The sequence below is a fragment of the Plectropomus leopardus genome, chromosome 5, assembly GCF_026936395.1.
Source record: "Plectropomus leopardus strain MGB_pleo_1.0 chromosome 5, ASM2693639v1, whole genome shotgun sequence".
Lineage (NCBI taxonomy): Eukaryota > Metazoa > Chordata > Actinopteri > Perciformes > Serranidae > Plectropomus > Plectropomus leopardus.
In genome coordinates, this window is record NC_142180.1 from 27,715,419 (window position 1) to 27,740,033 (window position 24,615).

The 24,615-nt window shown below is 40.0% G+C and overlaps 2 protein-coding genes across 2 annotated transcripts in view; both read left to right on the forward strand.

Moving 5' to 3' along the window:
- The first annotated feature begins 108 nt into the window (after window positions 1–108).
- map2k2a (mitogen-activated protein kinase kinase 2a) lies at window positions 109–16,372 on the forward strand. Its single transcript, XM_042481998.2, has 11 exons — window positions 109–785; window positions 2,208–2,418; window positions 4,452–4,598; window positions 5,317–5,394; window positions 5,782–5,833; window positions 10,533–10,657; window positions 11,249–11,462; window positions 11,603–11,667; window positions 11,788–11,849; window positions 14,376–14,421; window positions 14,537–16,372. Exons 1-11 carry the CDS (start codon window positions 697–699, stop codon window positions 14,645–14,647), a joined length of 1,200 nt encoding a protein of 399 aa, XP_042337932.1. The 5' UTR covers window positions 109–696; the 3' UTR covers window positions 14,648–16,372.
- A 5,538-nt stretch (window positions 16,373–21,910) lies between these two features.
- Window positions 21,911–24,615, forward strand: part of zbtb7a (zinc finger and BTB domain containing 7a) — a 29,009-nt gene continuing 26,304 nt past the window's right edge. The window contains exon 1 of the mRNA XM_042482037.2: window positions 21,911–22,056. The gene's annotated coding sequence lies outside the window, so the exon portion shown is untranslated. The remainder of the gene's footprint in view (window positions 22,057–24,615) is intronic.

Consider the following 24,615-nt stretch of genomic DNA (forward strand, 5'->3'; position numbering starts at 1 on the left):
TGTTATCACAAACTGCAGATGTCGCACATCTCCCACGAGATTCCAGCACTTCTCGTATCAATTTGTCAGACGCCTAAATCTCGCGATATTTAATCCCGGGCTCTCCCAGTGGGTGTCACACAGGTCTGATGCTGCAGCAGCTGCTGCTTCCTGTATTGAAGCACCACCACACTGAGCCGAAGCCCTCTCCGCTCCAGCGCCCCACACCCCGTACCGAGACACGGAGGAATCTGTAGCCGCCGGAGGGAAGCCAACCGAGTCGGTGTACCGGTGTAGCCGCCAGGAAATTCGTGTTTATCTCGTGAACGAGAAGCGAGTCTGAGCGCTCGGACTGAGGCGCAGGGCACGATTTTTCCTGGAGCTGGTGCTAGCAAGTAGCGGCTAGGTGGCTAATGGCTAGTAGCAGCGGGTAGAAAAGCCAAAAGAAGAAGAAGCAGAAAATAGAAATGTGTTTATTCCGAAAGCTATAGATGCGCCAGAAAACGACCTGAAGATTTACCCAAATATCCGACTGACATGCTCCCGAGAGTATACTAACTTTGCTAACGTTAGCTAGCCAAGTTACTAGCCACCAAGAGCTGATCCTGTTGCTTTAACAGACTGAGTTTCAAAAGAGAAAAAGGTTAGATTAGCGGCTTCCTAGCTGACTGCAGGGTAGTGCATCATTTGTGAAAGCCGTTTAGGGTTATTACTGAAATGCCTGTTAAAAGAAAACCCGTTCCCCTGACCATACAGCCCATCGGGGAGGGACAGGCCACCTCAAACACCATTGATGCTGCATCTGAGTGAGTAGCCCCTCTATGAGTTCAGATTAATGGTAAAGAAAGATTGTTTTTATTTCTTCTGTGTTATCATCATTTACCAGCATTGTATCATCAACTCTATTTGAATAGTCACCTTTAAAAAAATGTGCAAAGTGCTTTGGGTTCTTTCAAAAACATGGGAAGAAGATAAGTAGCAACTTAACAAGAAATGACCCAAAAAATTAGCAACAAATTTGTAAAAGGTATTAGAAAATAACCTAATAAATTAGCACACACAAAACTAACAAAAATTAACCAGTGAAAAAACAAGAAAACAAAAAACAACAGGGAAATTCCCTGAAGGAGAAAACATAAATATTTATATATATTTTTTCAAATCTGTAAAATAATTTAAGTTCGAGGTTCCCAATATTTCTCCTTCATTATGAGTTAATGGTCTACAACTAAAATAAATTAGAACATATTAAATTTTGTTTTATATTTATTTATTTAATTATATTCAATTTTTTTTAAAAATGTGGGACAAAGTTAATGAACATCTGGAAAAGATATAAGTCAAAACTCAGCATTAAATTAGTAAAAAGTACAAGAATATAACCCAGAAATTAGTACAAAACATACACAAACAAACAAAACAAACAGGGGAAAAAAGAAAGAAAGAAAGAAAGAAAGAAAGAAAGAAAGAGGGAAATGCACCAAAAGACAATCCATAAATATTTACATTTATTTAATTAATTAATTCTCTAAAATGATTTAAGACAGTGGTTTCCAACATGTTTTTTAGTCATTAGTTCAAGTGCTACACTTAAGATAACTTACCACTTATTCAAGTATATTTCACAAAATCTAAATAACACATGGACTTAGAACACAATTAGATTGCCTAAAATATATTGCAAAAATAAATTGTAATTACATCAAATTTAGTAAATAAATAAAACTGCAACCAAAAAAGAACATATTATTGCTTTACAACCAGCAAAGCTGCAAAGGCTCACCTTGTTTAATGGCCAAATAATATAAAGAGCATGGCAAAAAATAGTTGCTGTGATGGGAAAAGCACAGTTTTGCATGAAAAATAAGGTCTAAATTCTATAGATCTGTTCATCAAAGTGTTTTTTACAAACTTTGACATGGCTACAAGTCACTTGCGCTCCATTTATAATTGACCTGTGACCCAGTTTTGGATCACAAACCAACCAGCTGGGAACCACAAATTTAAAACATATATAATTAGAGAAACTCTGGAATTTTTCCCTAGCTTTTAAAAGACATAAAAATCTAAATCTACTAATTTCTTGTGATTTGTGGGACATTTCACGTTAAGTTGCCTTTTTCCCCATGTTTTCCAAAGAAACCAATTTGCTCTGGATTCAAAGGGTTAATGTCCCTGTGGTATCTCCCTCTTTCTGTGTGTTAAACCCTGCTGTCTCCCCTTCGCAGAGCCAACCTTGAGGCCTTACAAAAGAAATTGGGTGAGCTGGACCTGGATGAACAGCAGAGGAAACGACTGGAGGCCTTTCTGACCCAGAAAGCCCAGGTTGGGGAGCTGAAGGATGAAGATTTTGACCCCATATGTGAGTTGGGGGCTGGAAACGGAGGAGTGGTCAACAAGGTCCGCCACAAACCCTCGGGTTTGGTCATGGCCCGCAAGGTGAAAATTAACATTGGTTGCATTATTTGAATCAGGTGAAGCGTGACAGCTGGAGCGAGCTGAATCAAAACACATTCCAGAGGTGGTTGTAGGAATTCAGTCTCCATTTTATCTTTGCACCATTGCACTGGGGCTGGTTTGGGTGCTACAACCAGTTCTCTATGAAGAAAAGCACACCATGCACCATTATTTGAATACAACAATAACAAACTCATTGAAGGGGTAAATATTCTGAACATGAATGTACATTTTGAAGGGCTGGCAATAAGCAGGTATATATTTAATCGCCTCTACTTGAGACACGAAAATGTCCTCATAAATCATCTGAGCCAATGTATTTGCCGATTTTAGATAAGTGGATAAATCGTCAGTGGCGTTTACACCATGAGTAAGAAAAATTGTAATAAAGAAATGTCAGAAATGACTATTCTTTTTTTTAAGATTATTTTTGGGGCTTTTTTCCCCTTTATTGATAAGACAGCTGTAGAATGACAGGAAATGTGGTAGAGAGAGGGTGAATGACGCGCAGCAAAGGGCCACAGGCTGGAATTGAACCCGGCCCGCTGCAAAGGCCTCGGCAAAAAGGGGCACATACTCTAGCAGGTGAGGTAGAGGCCGCCCCGAAATTGTTGTTCTAAATTAAGTATTGTGGTACGTTTTACAGACTAGGATTGCGGCAATATAATGATTTCAAGAAAAATGGACGGTTATCATACGTCCACATTCACTTATCTACGGTATTGGATAGAAAATGCAACTGCACTGAGATGCATTTTCTCACCTTTATTGAAGTTGTTTTCAAAAGGGAGGCTTTTTACAAATACTTTCATTAAAAATGTTTTAAATTTTCAATTTTATTCCTAAAATGTTAAACTAAAAAAAGAAAGCCCATCTGTTTTCATTCTTTAAAGAGGTCATTGTACCTGAAAGTAATTATAAGTCCGTGATACTGTGACATATTTTTGAATTCAAATCAGAATAATCATGCAAACTTTATGTAATATATTACTGTTGCAATCCCAGTCAAAATAATTGCAACAAAAATTTTTTTTTTTATAAATCCTTCTGCCTACTTCATACATACATTCCTCATAAACGCTAACCCTGACAAAGTCTATGGGGATATTAATCACAAGTATTTTCCTCTTTTACGTGTTTATTTTAAAAAGTGAATTCCCCATTATATATTTTTATCCTTCAAATATTAATGTGTGAATTTTCCTCTGAAATTGATTATGGGTTAGGCATTTAAAGCTATCCTTGTACATTGTTATTTACTTGTGGCAGTTGGTTAGCCTATTTTGCACCCTAATTTGATCATAATGTAAAGGGCTGCGCTTTTAGTCAAAATATTAATGAAATTGCAATATGACCAAAATATCCAAATTGCAAGAGTTGCAATTTTTTTTAATAATTGTAAAATGTGATGCAACATACCGGTGCTGACAGGGATGCCTACAAATTATATTCCAGACATGAAGGAGCGTGCTTTTTGGTACAGACCCTCCCTTCTTAGTGAAAATAAAATGCAAAAATTACCATTCTTATTAAAATCGTGACTCATATGTTAATTGGAATATCTGTCAAAATAATCACAGTAGTTTTTATATATCTATATATATATGTATATATATATATTGCGCAACTCTAAGAGAGTGAAAGGGACTCCACACAGACACTGCAGCAGCAACTCGAGCAAGCACAAGCTTGTAGGCTGTCAAGCATTTAAGTGTGACGACACATCAATGTAATTTACTTCTAAAAGTTCTGCAAATTATGAGAAACAATAGGGAGCACGGAAACTATCACTAGGAAAAAGTCTGTAAATTCTAAGCCATTCTCTGTGTATGTAGACTCACCTGGTTTGTTAAATGTGAAATCCTGAATAGTGTGCAAAATGTTAGTTTTACAAACCTCCACCTCTGAAATGTGTTACGGTGAGATATAAAGAGGTCAATGAATGATGTAACTGCATCTGTTGCATTTGTTTTTGTCAGAGCAGCAATTCATGGTCTCATCCTTTCCCTCCTTAGCTCATCCACCTGGAAATCAAGCCTGCCATCAGAAACCAGATTATCAGAGAGCTGCAGGTGCTGCATGAATGCAACTCCCCCTACATTGTGGGCTTCTATGGGGCCTTTTACAGCGACGGGGAGATCAGCATCTGTATGGAGCACATGGTGAGAGACAAACACTGTTAGCACAGGCTCCTACCAGTGGACACATATATAATGTGGTTGGATACCAGCATTTTGTCTTTTTTTGCACTGACAAAATAAAAGTCCCCAGACATGAAGTGTTTATTGACAGGGTTCCTGCTGATCCTTAAAAAGTCTTAAAGGGCATTGGGTTTATAATCTAAAAATAAGGCCTTAATTGGTATTAAACTGACTTAAATTAATTTTTCAAAAGTCTTCAAGATGTTGGAAGTAGGATTTTATGATAAGTTTTTTTCTGATATCTATTTTGTTGTTAAATAATTGAAGAAAGGCCTCTTCTTGGGAATCCAAGCCGTGGAATCTCACATGCAAAGTAAAAATCTCTCACTTCTGTTGGTAAACCAGATAGATTAAAGACTGATTGATTAAAGATAGATTTAATATGCTTGTTGTCTTCCATGTGTTTCACTCTAAAAAAAGCTTTTTTTTCCCCACAACATTTGAAGCAGAGAATCTAAAGTTTTCACTGGACAAAAAAAGTCATGTTTTATGTAACGATAAACATTTGGGCAAAATAAAATTGTCCTTCTTTAATTTGGGTTATTAGAAAATTGGTCTTAAACTAAATTCTGAGTGGCATTAATAAAGTCTTAAATCTTCCTTGCCTTAAGCTGCAGGAACCCTGATTGACGTTTAAAATGGTATGTCAGATTTTTAATTGTGCACCTTGTCTCTACAGGATGGTGGATCCTTGGACCAGGTCCTGAAGGAAGCCAGAAGAATCCCAGAAGAAATCCTGGGAAAAGTTAGCATAGCTGTACGTAGTTCTCTAATTTGGTTGCATTTAAAAAAAAAAAATGTCTTTGTTTTTATATGACATGTTTGGCATCTTAAAATCAGTTGAATTTGGGAGTAATATGACAATTCTGACTCACTGTGGGTGTGTGTCTCCTGTGGTGTTGCTTAAGTAGTTGTGTGTCTAGTCATGCAATAGTCACTCCTGTATTTTGCTCAACTTAAACTCTTGCACCAAGTCGAAATGACTAAGTATAAAAATGGGATTACTAAAGACTGTCTTATAAAATGTATATCGACACAGGTAAATCTTATTCTTGTATATGTTTGTGTATACAGACTCTTGTCTGAGATTTAGCAGTTTGTGTATTTTTGTGTTATTTTAAATGTTTTCCTTTCTTGTTTACAGGTATTGAGGGGATTAGCTTACCTGCGGGAGAAGCACCAGATCATGCACAGAGGTAAGAGTGTTCTCTTGTCAAAGAAATTACTTTTGCTCTCAAAACCCCCTCTGCATCATTTGCAGATCACTGCACTACAGGAGATACATAAGATAAAAGTGTAGTGTGCCAAATCAAATAAGTGAGTACACGATTTCTGGGTTCTGATGGTGATGATCAGGATGTATGAGGACGTTAAAGGTATACTCCACCCTCAAAATGACCATCTGTGTACTGGGCACCTGTGGCTCAGAGGTAGAGCGGGTCTTCCCCTAATGGGAAGGTCAGTGGTTCAATCCCCGGCTCCTCTGGGCAACATGTCGAAGTATCATTGGGCAAGATACTGAACCCCTAATTGCTCCCGATGCCGTCATCGGAGTGTGAGCGCGTGTGGGTGATTACTGAGTAGCAGGTGGCACCGTGTACGGTAGCCTCGGCCACCAGTGTGTGAATGTGTGTGTGAATAGGTGAATGTGACAATGTCCCCCTATGAAAGCGCTTTAAGTGGTCAATAAGACTAGAAAAGCGCTATACAAGTACAGTCCATGTACCGTTTACCATTACTTAAATTCTTCATTAAGGTAAACAAAACAAACGTTTTTCTCGCAAACCGCCACGGTAAACCAAAGAAAGCAAACATTCCTCATGAACTGAGGTTAACATCTGTTTACAAAACCTTACAGAATTCTTGCAGCATTAAATTCTCTTTTATCTGTTCATATCCATTTATCCATTCATGCATTTTCCCTAAAAACAGGTTTCTGGGTTTAAAACATGCCACTGCGAACTGTTTCATGCACAGCCGAGTAACGAACGTAAGGGGAGCTCGTATGCACGCCCGTGCTCAGGCATGCTCAGGGAACGCTAGTAGTAGGGAAGAAGTGTTTTAAATGGTAAGGTTTTATTGAAATGCATGTGCTGGGGAATACTGACAATAAGACTTGTTAAATGAAATTAAACTGCCCAAGCTGTGTGAGAATTTGTAAAAGGAGATTTTAGTATTAATTTGAAATTCACAAAGTTTTAACTCCTGTAAATTACTTTCAAAATAAATAACACTAAAACCAGAGTGCTATGTTCAACCGGAAGAGCCTTTAACTGTAAGATATCCCACGAGCAAGATGACTTCAAATATTGATAGATTTTCTCATAATTGTATTTAATTTCAAAGCGTCTGGTCTCACCATTGTTCAATGTGTAGACTGAAGACCATTATTAAATGCTCAGTGTAGGACTTTTATTGCCAAAAAATAATGAGCACATCGGCTTCTTTCAACCTTGCTGCAGCAGTTAACCATTTTTGTGTATGTAGTAATGACCATTAAATGTAAAGAAATGCCATATGGGTAACCCATTAGGGCAACTTGGCCTTTATTTCCGGATTACAGAAAAGTCCTCATTTAGACATAATACAATGTAGATGTTTTCTAAAGGACTTTTGATGTGGTTAATATAATGAATCCCATCCCTTCAGTATTAGCAATGGATAAATTTGGCAGATGCTTTTGAGGCAACCAGCTGAGATTCAGACCCTCCAACGCTACAGTCTAAACATCACATTAAAAAAAGATGCTGGATTACCCCTTAATTTTCCGCTGACATTATCCTTGCTGCTTTGAAACAGGCTCAAACACTAACAAAAAGCATGTAGGTATGATTGCAATTTCCAAATGTCTATGAACTTTTTTTACTATTGAAACCACTTTAAATGCGCCAAATTAGCTCGACCGTCTCCGGTCGCCCCTGTACTTTTTCGTTCAATTTTTTTCATTAATAATATTCAGGCCTTTTTCCTCCATATGCACTGCATCAACATCCCAAGAGTGTTAGCACACTCACCACAAGGCAAGCTATTGTTTGAGAATATCACGAGTTCCCCATCATAGAAATTTGTAGCATGAAGAAGAAAAAAAAGGCTCAGTAAAAACCATTATCTTTGCATTCAAACAAAATCACAAGTCACACCATAGCAAAGCCTGGCGCAGACGAGTTGGCAGACAACCATGGGTGTGTTGTTATGAAAAGCACTGGTCAAGGCAGCGCTCAGACGTGCGTAGTGCAGTGCAGCGAAGTCTCACAGTGCTTCAGGGTCGGTGGTACTCTAGGACAGTTGTCTGTGAGCTCAGGCGGTAATTACAGCCTCTCAGATGTGATTATACAGCAGCCGCGCCCTGCTGACCCCTCCCTCCATGTCTCCCTCCATCGTTCTCCCGCTCTTTCATGCCACCTCTCTCTCAGTCACTCCTCACATGTCCTTGGTCGGTGGGAGGGGGGGGTCACACCACAGAGGGCAGATTGCAGGGCTCAGTCTTACCCCGTTATTTTGAAGGATGTTTTTCAGCGATGAGCGGGAAATGTGGAGGACCAGGCTTGTTTATAACTGGGGCTCAGCTTGAGTTGTGGCTATTTTCTCTCTAGCTCGATTAACACGGCACCACAGATAAAGCTGAGGGGGTGCTGTACATGCCACCCGCGGGCCTCGTGGCAGACTGTAGCTCTCGTCTAAATAATTGTTTCTAAAGTCATTCGGTGTTGCAAAAAAGTGGGGTTTTTTATGTACAAAAGATATTTGCTATTTATGAAAATAAGGATGTGTAAGGACTTATTTCAATTTCACTTTTATTGACAAAGCTCATTATCACAAATCGCAATTTGCCTCTGGGGCTTTACAGCATACAGCATCCCTTTGTCCCAAAAAATCCATAAAACGGGGAAATTTCCCTGACGTGGCTGGCATTGCGAGGAGTGACGGGCGGAAGGTTTAACACACCAGCGTCTGCCTCTTGTGTGACATATAACATATGTGTCGGTAGCGCTTTCTTAATAACAGTGACATTAAAATGTCAATAACAGTTATTTACCTTCTGTGTTAAGTGGTGGCCTATCTCGTCCTCTGCCTGGAGGGTGAGGAGCTCCCGGATCTCATTGTTTTCCCAATTTGGGGCGGCTTTTCTTCTTCTTTGAGCAAGCCGCTAACTGCTAATAGCTTATTTCAAAATTTCCCGTGGTCGATCATATACACAACATGTTGTCAAAAAATCACACATGTCCTGCCCATGGTTGCCTCCCGCCAGCTGTCCTGTTCATACAGACACCGTTTCGGCATTGTTAATACCTTCCGTGGCGGCCTAAAGGCAAAATAACTCTGTCCGGCTTGCTGCTATTGGAGCTTTTATGTAGAACGGCGAGGTGGCGTAACTGGAGCTTTGGACTAGTTGACTAGTCCATAGGTAAGAAAACACTCGGAAAGCAGTCAAAATTGAGCAGAATCTAATCTATAAGGTTTAACATTATCTGAAACAATATTTCATGCATATTATAGAAGACATTTTATATCATTAATTCCATTTTTCAATAACCAAACTGTATTTAAAATGTGCAGCACTTTGCAAAAGTTCAATGCGTAGGTTGTAGGGGGATCTATTGGCAGAAAAGGTTTATAATATTCCTAACTGTTCTCTTGAAAATAAGTTTTTTTGTGCTTTTGTTACCTCAGAATGAGCCATTTTTATCTACATATGGAGCGGTTCATCTTCTACAGAGTCCATCATGTTTTTTCTTCAGTAGCTTAGAAAAACCGAACACTGGTTCTCCTACATGTTTGGCACACAGGAGAAGTTTCAGTTCTGCAACCTCACTGCTAGATGCCACTTAATTCTGCACAGTGGACCTTAAGCGACAAGTATTTCTGGTGCCAGCTAGCATGGGTGGTAACATTTAATCGACTAATCGCACACATCCCCAATCAGAAAGCGTATTATTAAAAAGATTTGTAATTTTAACTGTCCAGGCAGGTTTTCAGAGCCTGCACATGTTGGAGTCTCACATGAAAAGTCATTCCTAACATTCGTGCCACTACATATACTAACATACCTGAGCCCACATGTTTGTATATTGACTGCTGTTCTTATTTGCTCTTAGTTTAGTCCTGATTTGCTATCGAAAGCAGTCCCCTCTCATCTTACTGACACTTTGTATGTGTTAAGTGTTTACTGCAATTTGATATGTTGCGATTTTTAGTTTCTCACTTGATTTTTTTTAACCCTTTGAAACCTGAGCAAATTGGTTTAATGTCCTTTAAAAACATTGGGCAAAGGCAATGACAAACTCAGCAGGATAAAAACGAGTAAGAAATTGGTAAAAAGAAAAAATACCAGAAATAACCTGAAATTGAGCTAAAAAAAAAGAAAAGTAAAAGACAAATAACGAAATGACCCAAAAAAGTGATTAAAAATGAAAATATATATAAGTATTAGTTCTGTGCCATCATTTTAAATATATAGATTTAACAATTATAAATATAGTTTTCTTGACATTTTTTTGACATACACAATCATACATCATTTAAGTTTTACTAACCTTTTTTATGAAATCAAACCATAATGCTATGGTTTTAAAAGGTCAAATAGCTTGTGAAAGGTGTCTGAAAGCAGCACAAGAAAACTTGGCGATCCAGGTTTCAAAGGGTTAATTGTCTTGATTATATTCTTTTTTATACATTTTATATGTGCGTTATTTCGTTTTTACACGTTATTCTTTGTTGTGTTTGGACACTAGGCAGATCAGCTGCTACCTGAGGGGCAGCTACTGTAGATCCAAATAACGAATCCTGTGTTGTTTGTAAATTAACATCTCAAATGAGCAACACTAAGGTGCTGACTTCAGACCACGGATGAGCTACAGTATGGACTCAATGTAATTTGTTTGTTTGTCCACGTAGATGTCAAGCCCTCCAACATCCTGGTCAACTCTCGCGGGGAGATCAAGCTGTGCGACTTTGGTGTGAGCGGCCAGCTCATAGATTCCATGGCCAACTCCTTTGTTGGAACGCGCTCCTACATGTCGGTGAGTCAGCTCTGCACGCCTGCGCCCCCACCCCTTTTCCTCTGGCCCTATCCCCACTTTCCTTCTCCTCTTTTCTCACATTGCTCTTGTTCACTGGCCCCGCCCTCTGCCTTCCCTTCATCTGGCCCTCCCTCTCTCCCCTGCCAAGAACCGAGGGCCGTGCCCAGGAAAGGGCTCTTTGGCAAAGAGCGTGGCAACTGTGCTCGCTCTTTCTCGTCCTCCTTTCTTTTCACTCTTAGACACCAGGTGGGTGCAGTGCTCGTCTGTCCCATCCCTTACCCACAAAGCACCAGTGGTGTAGAGACACTTGCCCTTTCATCATAATTCCCACCACACACACACACCTGTCCTTGCTCACCCTTTTAGCTAAAGCAGTCCAGAGCTACTCATCACTTCCTGCCAGACCCTCCCATCCTCTGTCCTCTTGCCCTCACCACACCCCAACTCTCCTTGCCATAACACCCCCCTCCCATTATCCTCTCCACCACTTCCTGTGCCTTCCCCGCCCATCCCTCTGCCCAACCCTCTCTCCTGCCTGGCGTCTTGGCTCTACCTCGCTCCCTCTGACGTAGATCGTGTGTTTCTCAACAGCCGGAGAGACTGCAGGGCACTCACTACTCGGTTCAGTCTGACGTATGGAGCATGGGTCTGTCACTGGTGGAGCTGGCGATTGGCCGCTACCCCATCCCCCCACCAGACGCCAAAGAGCTGGAGGCCATCTTCGGACGGGCCATTATGGACGGGGCCGAGGGAGAGCCTCACAGCAACATGCAGAGGCCCAGACCACCAGGCCAGCCCGCGAGCGGTAGGAAACACAAAAAACATTTTAAAGCATACAAGTAGATAAAGTTTAAGATAAAACATTGTTTAAGATGTTATTTACTTTAATTTATTACCTGGAGGAAAAAAAGCTAATTGTTCTCATGATATACAACTTTTTCTCAGGACACGGGATGGACAGCAGAGCTGCTATGGCCATCTTTGAACTTTTGGACTACATTGTGAATGAGGTCTGACACAGCGCTGATTCGCATGGGCACACGCAATATATCTCTCTTCACACAACCACACAGTATATGTTTAGAATAATTGCTTGGTTTTTGACCCGCTGGTTCTTGTTTTCTCCTTAGCCGCCTCCTAAACTGCCACTGGGGGTCTTCACCAATGACTTCCAGGACTTTGTGACAAAATGGTGAGCATTGCCAACGACATTACAAGCAAAGAACGCACTGCTCTCATCTTCTTTTACTGGGGGTGTAACAGTTCACAAAAATCAATACTGCAAAAAAAATGTATATGCCAGAGAAATTTCCTTTATTTTGAATTTGAAAAATATTTTCTTTCTTTTTTTTTTTTATTATAACTAACATCATGACTTTGAACAATGATGGAACGATATCCGAGTGATGTATCTTCTGGGGTGTTTTCTTAGCAGCATGTAAAATAAAAACAGTTCCTGAAAAGTCATATAATGTAATATTAAAGTTATAAACATAAAAAATTTGTTTCTGAAATGCCAGAGAAATTTCCAAATATGCGTATTTTTACACCCCCTAGCTTTTACGCAAAAGTGAAACATGAGAAGTAGATAATGTAGAGAGCTTAAATTCACACACTTCCTTCCTGGTATATTTAATATGTGACACAAAGACTGTGGGTGGTGCTGACTAAAATGCATAAGGTGTGTCAGCTACAGGATGGTTGCAGAAATCTCTGTGGTTGATCTCACAAGAGATCTGAGGTTACAATCACACTAATATGTTTTCGTTTTAAAACAAAAACAAACTCCGAACACAAGCGTTTTAGCACCACTTCAGTAATAATCTCTGTTCATATTGCCACATCTGAAAATGCATATCACCTGCCCATTCATGCACGCCGGGCAGGTGGGCGGTAGTGTAAACAGGAAGCAGATTGTCTACTGTGCAGTTGTTTGCTTTGTTAGACAGAATACTATGGAGATGGCGAAAAGTAAGATCGGAGATTTACTTGCTTGGAGTATAAGGCGTCAATGCAGCAAAAAATAGATTGGGAGTCGTTAGAAAGCAACTGCGGCAACATATTAGCGTGGTACCAGCTGGGAGCAATAATTCTTCCCGTAGGAGGCAATGGAAATATGAAAGGAGAAGCCATACAAGAAGGATGAAATCACAAAAAGTATGTAGACCTTTCTATAATGTTTTGACTTTGCATGTCATGACTGGTAATATCCAATCAGGAAGCGAACGTGGTTGTCTGCTTCATTTTTCTCTACACCTGGCCAGAATAAAATACAACCCTGAAGTTTTCCAACCAAAACAGGTCTACAGTGTTTTCAAAACTCTGCCTTTTAGAAGCTTCAAAAGGCTGATGTATTGTGGATGCCAGGCGTAAACGGTAGCAATAGTTATGAGTTTTGAAACGTATTAATGTGGATGTAGCCTTAAATTGTTTTGAAAAATAAAATCTAACTTAATCCTTCACTGACAGAAGCAGTTGCATAAGCTCTTTTTACAAAGAGTTTGCACCATAGGGCTTCTCAGAAGTCCCTCCTTTTATGACTCCTTTGTGTTTTATACACAGAATCAAACAGTGATGGCACAATGCTGCTCCAGAGTGAGGTTTAGACACCATGCTGTCCTCGCGGAAGTAAAACGGGCATGACGGGCTTGGCAGTTTTATGTGAGATTAACGTGTCAGCAGCGCTTTATAAACAATAACAATGTCATATCATGTCAATAACAATCATTACCCTCTCTGTTATATGGCGGCTGATCTTATCCTCTGCTCATAGGATAATGACCTCCTAGACCTCATTGTTTTCCCAATATGCGGACATTTTCGGCCACTTTTGTTCTTCTATGAGTTAGCTGCTAATTGCCATCAGCTTATGTTGAAATCTCCTGGTGGTGGGATGCACACAACACGTCGTCAAAATGTCACACCCATCCTGTCCTGCTAGCTGTCCCTTTTTCACAGACAACAATTAAGTGTTGCTTCTACATCTGCGGCTGGATAAAAGCAAGACCCCCCATTCCACAATTGTACCTTTATACTGAACAGTAAGGCAAAATAACAAAAGGCAAGTTTCCACTAACCCTTAGATTGTGCAAATTGAAATTGTGAATATGAAATATCCTTAATGGAAAAGTCAGTTTCAAAAAACTCCCATTTATTGCAAAAAAAAAATGTTATGCTCATGTGAGGTGGTATTTCAGGCGATTCGAAAAAGCCACATTTCACAAAACTGCAAACACTTTTTGCTTTTAGAGGTCACATGATGATATTGCAATGCTCTTGTCAGTAGGAACTGGCTCCCTTGGGCATGATGCAGCAGGTGCAACAAGAGGTGTTATTGCATCGCATGTGTCTTCAAATGTTGAGCAGATCATTCAAAAGTTTTCAATCTCTATCTGCTTTTCCATTATCGCTCACATAACACGCGTACATTTCCTTCGATTGAAGATAACGACGGCTAGTGCGGTGGCTGCAATAGAAATAAACCTGCTAATGTTTTGAACATCCATCGCCATGTTTCTTGGAATGTTATTGCGAGAGGAGACGTTTCATTACATCACTCAGTGGAAATGCTGTCATCTCGCAATTGTCTTTTATGGACATTTTGAAAATACCTCCTAAGTTCAGTCTGCCAAGTGTACCGTTCCTGCCTACAACAGGTAATGTTAAAGCGACTATAGTCTAATGTCCTTAATCTTTTTGGTGTCATTTGTGTCTGCAGTTTGATCAAAAACCCAGCTGAGAGGGCAGATCTGAAGATGTTGATGGTGAGTACATGAACTTCATATTCGTATATCTCATAGTTTGATTAATGGGTTAGTTTTTGTTTTACTGATGCTCACTGTACACATAATTGTTTCCCCTTTGTTTTGTTTTTTTCAGAGCCATACGTTCATCAAACGATCAGAAGTGGAGGAAGTGGACTTTGCCGGCTGGTTGTGCAAAACCATGGGCCTCAACCAGCCCAGTACTCCCACCCGCGGCACTGAGTGAACAGCCCCCCTCCCCCAGCTGCCCTGACACACCTCTGGGTCTTGCTTGCATACACATAAATATACTGCACATACACATACACAAGCCATCACACACATTGGCACTTTTTTCATCTTGCTCTTGGGTAAAAAATGGTTTTGCCCCCTCTCCCCTCCTTCCCAGTTTATTTCCTCACCAGCAGCAGGGCCCGTTGAGTCATTGTACTGTAAGACCACAGCTTCACCATGCCAGTGTCAAGAGTAGCCACAGATCACTTTTCCACTCTGCTACAGAGGATGTAAAGCACTGAAGGGCTGCCAGTGTGTCAGCTGAATTTGCATCGATTGACTTCTTTTGTATGTTGAATATTCTGTATTAATCTTTTCTATGGCAACAGATAATGGCTTGTGGGACTTGTATTTTAATAAAATACCTGCTGTAGAGATTTCAAAACCAATCTGAACACCTACTTAGAAATTCTAAATTGGGTTTTATTGAAGGTGAATGCAGCCATTTTTTAAAATTTAAAATCCCTTTGTCAGACTTATTCATGCGAAAATGTTCTTTGCAGTTACCTCCAATATAATAATAATCAAATTTGTTAGTAGAGAGTGCAGGACAAATGGGCGTACAAGGAGTCATTTTCACTTTTTGGTAAATGAGCAATCGCTCTAAAGATCACTTTGTGAACAGTGTCACAAACCAAAGAAGGTACTGCAAAGATTTTCAATGCCTGATCAGTTTTTTCCCCCTACAATCATGAACAGTATATCAGTGTACTTTGAATGTTTAGATTTTTTTTTTCATTCAGTGATCTACACTCCGATTGTGTTGACATTGTTTCCTCAACGCACATTTCAATGCGCATCCCACACCGTGTCTCTTACATGGGTGGAGGCATTACGTTGTGGAGGCCTGACATGCCAGAATGTCGTTATTGACATTGAGAAAACAATGATCAAAATGTATTCATGGGATGATATAGCATGGTTTATTATCTTTCTAATACTGTATGTGTATTTTATTTCCCAAGATCATGATGGGTATGATTAGCTGGTGTTTTTATCAAAAGCCTGAATCTCTGCAATGTCAATATGAAATTTCAATCACGTTGACTAATTTAACTTTTTATTTTCTCTTTGTTGTTGGTCTGTACTCCCCCACCCCTGAAGTGTATTTGGTTATGTTTTCACTGTACTGCTACTTGTGGCGCTCTAAGCTTTCTCTTGGGACAAAACCAGCTTAGAGGCATGCTTTTGGAAAATGACTTGGGTTGTAATACATTTCAAAACCTTTTTCCCTGTGAATTAACCCCCATGAAATGTGGTAAAAAGACAACCCAGCGTTGAGTGGTACTCCAGACGTTTCGAGTCGTACAAAGGGTTTGACTGAACATTTTAACCCAGGTCAGTGTTGGTCACATGGTGGTGGTGGTGGTGGTGTTACTTGCTAGCCTGCCGTCTTGCTAGAGCTCTTGTATTCTCTCTGCTTATGGCTGCCCTTTCTTACCCCCCCCCCCCTCAAAAAAATGTGCATTCGTTCAGAGCGAAAATGAATGCATTGTCACTTGTATGTGTACAAAGCTATATACAAAAATTACAGGAGTACTATTTTGCAGTCTTAATATACAAATTTTTGATTTATGTAAATGACAAGGGAGAAGAGTCATTTTATTATAATATAAAAATGTGTTGGATATGGTTATAATGTATAAAAAGATTAAAATAAAACTTATTTGTGAATGTACTGTAAGTTGTTATTCATTTATGGCAGCCATTGTTACTCATCTATATCTATATTTATCCCCTTTTAACAAAACAATATTAGCTTATTTAGTAGACATTTTCAAAATTTGTCAGTTTGACTTAAAAGTGAGTTTTCTCATCATAATAACTGTGTACTTAGTCTTTGGGTGTGTGGGACTACTATTTTATACATATATTCTTTTATATTTTAGGAACAATTGTAACATGTGCCCAAAGACTATATAAAGTATTTGAAAATGTCTGTAACTCAGAAACTACAAGTAGCACAGACAAATATGTTATTTATGAACTCAGAGCAAGTTGAACATCAAATATATGCACACACATGCACTTAAAAAAAAAAAGAAGAATGTTAAACATTTAAAAACATAATGCATGGATGGATCACTGAACAGTTCTGCAGGACACAGACTGAGAGGCCCAAAGTGTCAGGGGCCCCCTGCCTTCACTTGCAAAAAAAACGAACTTCAAAGAGACAAAATTTAACCACCAAACCACCAAAAGTTGCAGTACAACCACAATCAGATGTAAAACCACCACGGAAGTGTGTGTGTCTTGCTCCTAAGTGGGAGAGGTGGTGGGGCTCTTTGCATATCTGTACTCAGGGGCATTTTTCAAAAATCCTGACTTTTGCTATTGATTAAAGTGTGATTAATCATGTAATCAAAACATTTTAGAGTTGTACTGGTATATCTGTACTGGGTTTCAAGACTACAGACCAGTCAGAACAAATTTTACGGCAAATCCTTATAACATACTAAATATAGTCTTTGGACCCAAATGGGTTATCCCTTTGAAACCTGAGCAAGTTGGTTTAAAGAATCATGGGGAGAAGGCAATGAGCAACTAAATCACACATTGCCCAAAAATTAATAAGAAGTTAGTAAAACAATTACCAAAAAATCACTGTTAAATTAGTACACACACACACATACTCACACAGGGGTTAGGCAGCTTGTAAAAGTCCCGAAATACAAAAAAAATAAATAAAACAAAACAGTCATCTAGATTTAAAAGGGTTAACTGAGAAGGCAGTAAAAATAGATATATTTTTTAAATTGTAGATTCCCCAAATGAAAGAGTTTACACCACCTGTGATTTTTTCTGAAATGTTGACTTGATTATTTTATGTTGAAATCGTTGTTGTTTGGCCTAAGTTACCACTGAGAACACTTAAGTCATAACCTTTTTTCAGCAGTTGTGAGTCATAAAAACTGGCTCATGTTTGGGCCAGTGCAAAAAAGTATTTATTTTTACTTTAGCGCAAAGAATAGCGTGTTTAATTTAGTTTATATAAAATTTTGGATGGCGGACTTGACCCCTGGATGTTAAATTGTACTTCCGGTTTGGCCTCTGTAGTGTCATGGCGACGGCGTTTCTTTTCTCAACATGTTGGCATTCAGACTTAAATCTCACACAAAATCACTACTTTGACTTCTCCAAACTACGATGTCAAACGGTGAGTTGTCTTTTAATGCTTCTGGTCTATTAACTTCAAAAAAAGTTGGTGTTTTTTTGTTTTAGCATCCATGCCGATATTGGTAATTTAGCCTAATGTTAGCTAGCTTATTAGCTAACGTTAGCAAACGGTTTATAAGCAACTGAAGTCACAAAAAATATTTAAGTGGAGCTTTACAGACACCACATGGCAACACAGTTTGTGCCTCACTAATAAAATATGTCCAACTTCGGGATAACCTTCAACCTCACATTTTAACCTACTCATTTTGTATGATTAGCTTAGCTGTTTGCTAACGTTAATGATTATAGGGGTCCGTGTTAGGTTAGGGTAAACGTCCCTATTAAGCCCAACAAATCCGCGCTTCAGACCTTTTTAGAATATATCTTCTCTCAGTTTAAGTGAGAATATTTCAATATTTCAGCTAAATTGAAGTGCCAGTACTGAATTTCTACCAATGCCTAATGTTTTTATTGTTCAGTTTGTCAAAATATGTCAAAAGTCTGGCATAGGCTATGTGCATCTAACCATTAAGCCCATGTGTTTTCCAAATAAGCCCACTTCATGATTAAATATATATTTTTAAAAACCTTAACAAGACAAACTTTGTGAATTTAATGTATTGGCTTGCAATAGCTATTTTAATTTTGTCCCCACTGTTATACTAAAGCCTTTAAATGAAATTTTAAATAGATGCGACTAGACTTTTTGCTGTGTTGTCAATGCAGAAAAGGCTTATCTTATCACACATCTTATTGAATGCAGCTAAAAAACTTTTTACAAACAAATGAAATTAAAGAAATTGTGCAAATTGTTCTTCAGTTCTTAACCTTACATGTATTTGACAGTATAATAACAAAGTGCATACAACTATATATGCTTATCATGTTTATGTCATTGCAGTGAACCAAGACGCAGCTACTGTATTAGTTTGGGGTATATTTGCCAGTGAGTTAAAAATCGTTCATGTCTTATCGGTCATACTGCTGACTTAAATTTGATAACAAATGAGTAGCAAAAAAGTTGATAGAAATATGTTAATAATGTTTTTTGCTGAGGTTTTTTTTTAACTTTATTTGGGGTCAGCAGGCACATGTCACACATTACAAAACAAAATGTTATTTATTTAACAAGCAGCTTTCTTTCTTTTTATTGTTTATTTTGCCTTAGAAGTTGCAAATGGGCTCATATTGTATGTGGGTTTAATTGGGACGTTTATTTTTTTTTGTTTTTGTATGCCTACAGCCACAGGAGTATTTTTTTCAATGTACGAACTCTGGCTTTTTAATCTTTGTTAGTTAGTAGATCAAGCGGTGATCCGTATCCGGGGCTTCTTGTTAACTGCCTCCTTTTTTAGGCTGGCTTTAATCAAAACCATCATTCAGACAGTAATGACAAACACAGATTTGATGTGGGGTGTCTGGACTTGGAGAGGACCAGTTTATATTGGACTCAAGACGACATAGCCATAAAAATGTCTGACATCATCACAGACTGCCATGGCCTCAACTAATTTTGACTGTGGGTAATTAGGGCAAAACTGAATAGAAGGCAACTTGTGTAAATATTATGTATTTATGTAAAAGTGTATGTACTGCTGTTTTCATTTCACTTAGGCTGCAACTTATCCACCTGCATTCTCCTCACTTAGCATTGCAAATTATAGCAAGTGATGGCACCAAACGTCCAAATACTGCAATTCATGTGTGTTTCTTAAGTTTGAATGCTGTGGCTCCCCTGTGCTTAAACAGAGACAGTGTCAAACAGTGCCCTCTAGGAAGAGGGTGTGTCACTACCTCTCCCTGCCAAAATAGCCCCTTGATTCCCCTGCATGGTTATCTGTGCAGTGCCAAGCCGGTGTCAAGCCCTGCTGCACTGTGGGGCCCGGCTCCTGTGAGGCTGGAGCCAAAAGGCAACAGTTTACAGGCAGCAGCATTGTGAAAAATATCTTTCCTGTTGTGTGCTTGAAATATTCGACTTAAAAGTGCTTTCAGATACATGGAGGGAATTAAAATCAAAGGTAATCATGAGATTCTTTCAGACACCAGAAAAAGTGGCTTAAACGGGTCCAACACATTCAAATAGATGTTGGAGAAATTGTGGCACACATTAGCAACCACTTTCACATATTTTGGACATGCCCTAAATAATGAACATTTTGGGAGGAGTTCTGACAGGCCCTTAAAGTAGTGTTTCAACAAAATTGTATGAAAGATCCTAAGGTGGTGTGACTGGCAGCAATAATGGAGGCACTGATGGAAGAGCTAAAAAGTATCTTTTATAAATATTGCAAACAGCAGCAGTTAAATACATTACAATTAAGTGGTTAAAACATGACCCCTTCCAACAGATAACATTATTATTATTGTTGTTGTTATTATTATTATTATTATTATTATTATTATTATTATTATTATTATTATTATTAGTAGTAGTAGTAGTAGTAGAAGTAGTAGTATCGGGGTCCCCACAGTCGTGAAAAACCTGGAAAATTCATGAAATTTCATGCAACTCATTTTACAGGCCTGAAAAAGTCACGGGCTTAGTAAAAATGGAAAGTTATGGGAAAGTCATGGAATTTTGTTGTGTGTAGTGAAACCAATTTTACTGTAACCCTCTGTGTATAATCTTCCATGTAATGTAACGTAAAGGCAAATTTATTTTCTGTTAGTCTGCCTTTGACATAACTTAGCTCCAATATGCATCAAGTAAGGGCTGCCTGTTAGGTCATTTCAACATCGATATTGCAATGTACAGTAGTTGCATCGAAGGATGTGATGTCAAGTAAGGGAAATGAAAGTCAACTAATTTGCTGCTTGATACAAATGGCAAATTTGTGCTGTTTTCCCATTTTCCATGACTAATACTGGCCAAGCCTTCCCCTTTAAGACAGGTTACGTGTAAATGTGATGTTTGTGAGCGTTTGTAATGGAAAGCGGGACTCTTCTTAGTACATGTGCGTAGAAAGCATCATTACGGGGCCGTCAAGTGCCACAGACACAGTGACAAGCATGCTTTTCCAAAATTGAAATGTTGTTATTTGTCTTTGAAAAGTCATGGAAAAGTTTTGAAATATCGTCCATGAAAGTTTGTGGGAACCCTGTATTTCTGTTACTATCATTATTATTATTAATGTGAGTTTATTTTTGTTTTTTTTTACCTAATATTCAAAATTTTATTCCATAATGTAAAATGTCGTATGGTTTCTGTGGACGCAGTGGAGAAAACAAAAAAAGAAAAAGGCAAGGTTGTGAATATAATTGTATGAGGTGTTGAAACAGAAATATAAACTAAGTTTTTAAAAAAAGTGCTTTCAGAGGTGTGCTGGGATGGTTAATGGTGCAACAGAATTGTGGAATACATCTTGTGCTCCATCCCACTTCGTGGCACAATGGCTGGCGTGCACTCACTGAGGGGGTGTGCGGGTGGGCGGTTGGAAGTGGCGCAACATCAAGTGCAATAGCTGTAAATTTACACATGGGAACTTGCCATTTCCTACAGTGGAGACATTTTTCGACTCGGTAATGTCTTCTCTGATGCCTCACCTGTTAGAGCTTGGCAGGTATTGTGTGCAGAGACTGGGCCAAGCCAGAAAGTTGTATCGAGGGGGTTGCTGGCAGCCCCTACTGTATGTGCTGGAATGTGCCAAGGCTTGCTTTTGGGGTGGGACACCATGACCTCAGGCAATAGGATGGGTGGGTGCGACTCGGCTCACATAGAAAAAGGAAAGGAGCAGTGAGAGATGAGGCGGGTGAGAATTGACAAGAGTTACAACTCATGTACCCTCGTGTACCAGAGTGTCCATACATGGAAACACTGGCTGACGTTCACCGTGAAACCACAGGGTGGGAAGGCATGGGTTAATGATTTGTGTCATCTCTGTTTTAGTTTACGACTTTTTGACAAGAGTCCACATTTGAGCGCGAATAAATTTCCACTTTACTTTTGCTTCACACAGGGAGGAGGGAGAGGAGACGGAGGGGGAATGCTGTTTCTTTAAGAGAGAGGGAGTGAGAGTGAGTGAGAGAGAGAGAGAGAGAAAGGGAGGGACCTCTTTGCCCTCCAGAAACCAGGAAGGGAATTGAGTTGATCTGCTGCTGCTTGGTTAGCGCATACGGGGCTTTAAGCTGCACAACAGTGAGAGGGAGAGGAGGAGAGGAGAGGGCTGAGCTAACCCACAACAAGCTTCACCACGGCCATCGCAGGTGAGCTAAAAGGCACCCTGCCATCCCCTTGCTGTCTGCCCTGGGCCTGACGACCACAGGGGAGCAGGGCAGAGGAGGAGAGGAGAGAGGGAGGAATGAGGGAGGGGGGACAGAAAGGAGAGCAGGGTGGGGGGGTTGGCCGGAGAGGAGAGGAGAGGTGGGTCGCAGCAGTAGTCCCTAGTCAAGGTTCCTCTTTTTTTTTAATCCTCCTAAAGTACTTCCTCTGTGCTGCTCTTTACCTCTGGGGAATCCTGAGATAAAGTTTATAGGATGTGTTCAAGGCATTAACTTTTCAGGCAGGTGGAAGCACTTAGAGAAGGAGGAGGAGGAGGGTGTGGGGGGCACTGAACGAGGGGAAGGAGGAACCAAAAATAATTGGACAAGGTATAAGCAATAGCAACAACTTTTCGGGACAGTGGCGGTTGGAACACTCAGTGCGGGGCAAGTTGTGTGCTGCGTGCGCAGGGCATGTTGTAGTGGCATTGCACTGTTTGGAATAAGTCATAATTTAGGTCAGGAGTTTTAAGTGTGTCTGAAATGTCAGCAGCCAATGAAAGAATCCACCTCTGATGTCTGCTTATCGCTCTGACAGTTGCATTTAAAAATTTTTTTATTTTCTTCACACGGAGCTCGGCCCCGTTTGATGGCTGGTCTGTACTTTAATACCTGGCAGCCTGCTAGCAACATACTGTAGTGTATAATTCAGCCCTGAGTGCTTACGTTAGAGCAGGCTTGGAGATAGTGGGGGTGGTGAGGGGAGAGAGAGCTGGGACTCGTAGTCCAAAGCTAGGGGCTGCAAAGCAGGTCGAATAAGGTTTTGAACTCTATATCCCAGAGTGCCTTGCCCTTGGCCATCCAGGAAAGGGAACAGCCGCCAGCCTATCCCAACGAGGAGGTGTGGTGAGTGAGCAGCTGTCAAGCCAATAAGAGCAGGGGATGCGGAGCTGAGTTGTGGGCTGAAAACAGAGGGGGGTGGGGGGCGGCGGTGGTGGTGGTGCTTGAGGGGGGCGGGGGGGGTAGGTGTCTGTTTGTGTGGGATCAGGCAAGGGCTTGCCTGTATGACTAGGGCCACTCGCAAGTTTCCTGTCTGGTAAAGCTCTAGCCCTGCCCAGAGACGGAGGCAGCAGAGCTGGCCGGCAGGCAGGGGAGGCAGATAGGGCCCAGGAAACATTTTCTGCCTATTTGGTAAGCACTCCAAAGACACACACAAGACACACACTCACAGACACAGATACACTGTCTTTAGACTGTGACTGAGAGGAGAAGAGAGGCGAGCAGAGGAAATAAATACCATAGCGTGTTGTGAGTGAAGGAGAGTGAGAGAGATGGGGCTTGATAGAGTTCAGAGTTCTTGACCCACTTGCAGATAAAGGAGGGAATGGCAAATAGGTCAGTGCTGAGTGTAAGGTGCTGCACTGAGAAATAGTTTGTCATAAAGTTTTCATTCACACCAGGCTGACTTTTTAAGTGTGCATTGTGCGGCAGTGTTGTTTCCATTTTATTAAAGGGATGCTTTCAAAATTTTATCAAAAAGGGTTGCAGCGATATACCCGCTTTAAGGTATAATCTGATATAAAAATTGACAGTTATCATACCTCTGTACATTTGCTTATGTACGATATTAAAATAAAAAAAGCAACTGGATGAAAAATCTCACATTTATTTTAGATATTTTCAGAAGGGAGACTTTTCTCACATACTTCCATTAGAATAGATGATTTCAAGTCTTAATTGTAGAGATAAAACATTTGTTCAACTAAAACTAACGCTTCTGTTTTCATTCCTTCAAGGGTCGTACTTACATTCTCACGATATTTTCTGAGACGGTTATCGTACCATGAAAATCTCATACCGTTGCAAACCTAGTGGGTCGTATGTGTAAATGAAACTTTTCTCCATCTAACCAGTGCCTAGATATCCCTCCTCTCCCTACGGCGAAACTCCAAATGACATAATTTACAACATTTGGCGGCGTTTCGCTGGCTCTCGGGCCTGTTGCTCGTACTGCAGGCTGTACTTCTGCATTTTCGTATTGCCCGCCAACCTTGCTGCCGCCAGCATGTACTCGAAGTAGAGTGCGAAAAAGACAAATCCGTCCCTCTCTCTGTGTTTCAAACTGCGTCCAAAATCCAATCAAACAGTAAAAAAAAAGTTCTGATCAAACATAAATCAGGATAATGTTACTGCACTGCCTGTTTCTCGCCTAATACATTTTCAGAAGCATATTTTAATGCCCTGTTAAACAGTAATTGCAAGAGTTTGTGAACAGGAAATGGACACCACTGCTTCCTGTACAGTGAAAACAGCATCCGAAAAAATTAATGGTAAACTAAGCAGCACTGATCAAATATAAAGTAAGATTCTGTTATTGAGTTGCATGTTTCTCTCCTCAAATGTTTTCAGAAATACATTTTAGCGTACCATTTTACTGTGATTTGAGACCCGGCTGACCGCCGTTGCGTCGAACGAACCATTCCACATAACATTATAGCGTTCGCGTAGTTATAGTTTTTCTAACTCTTGAGCAAAAGCACCCTTTTTCTCAGTTTTCTCCGGTCA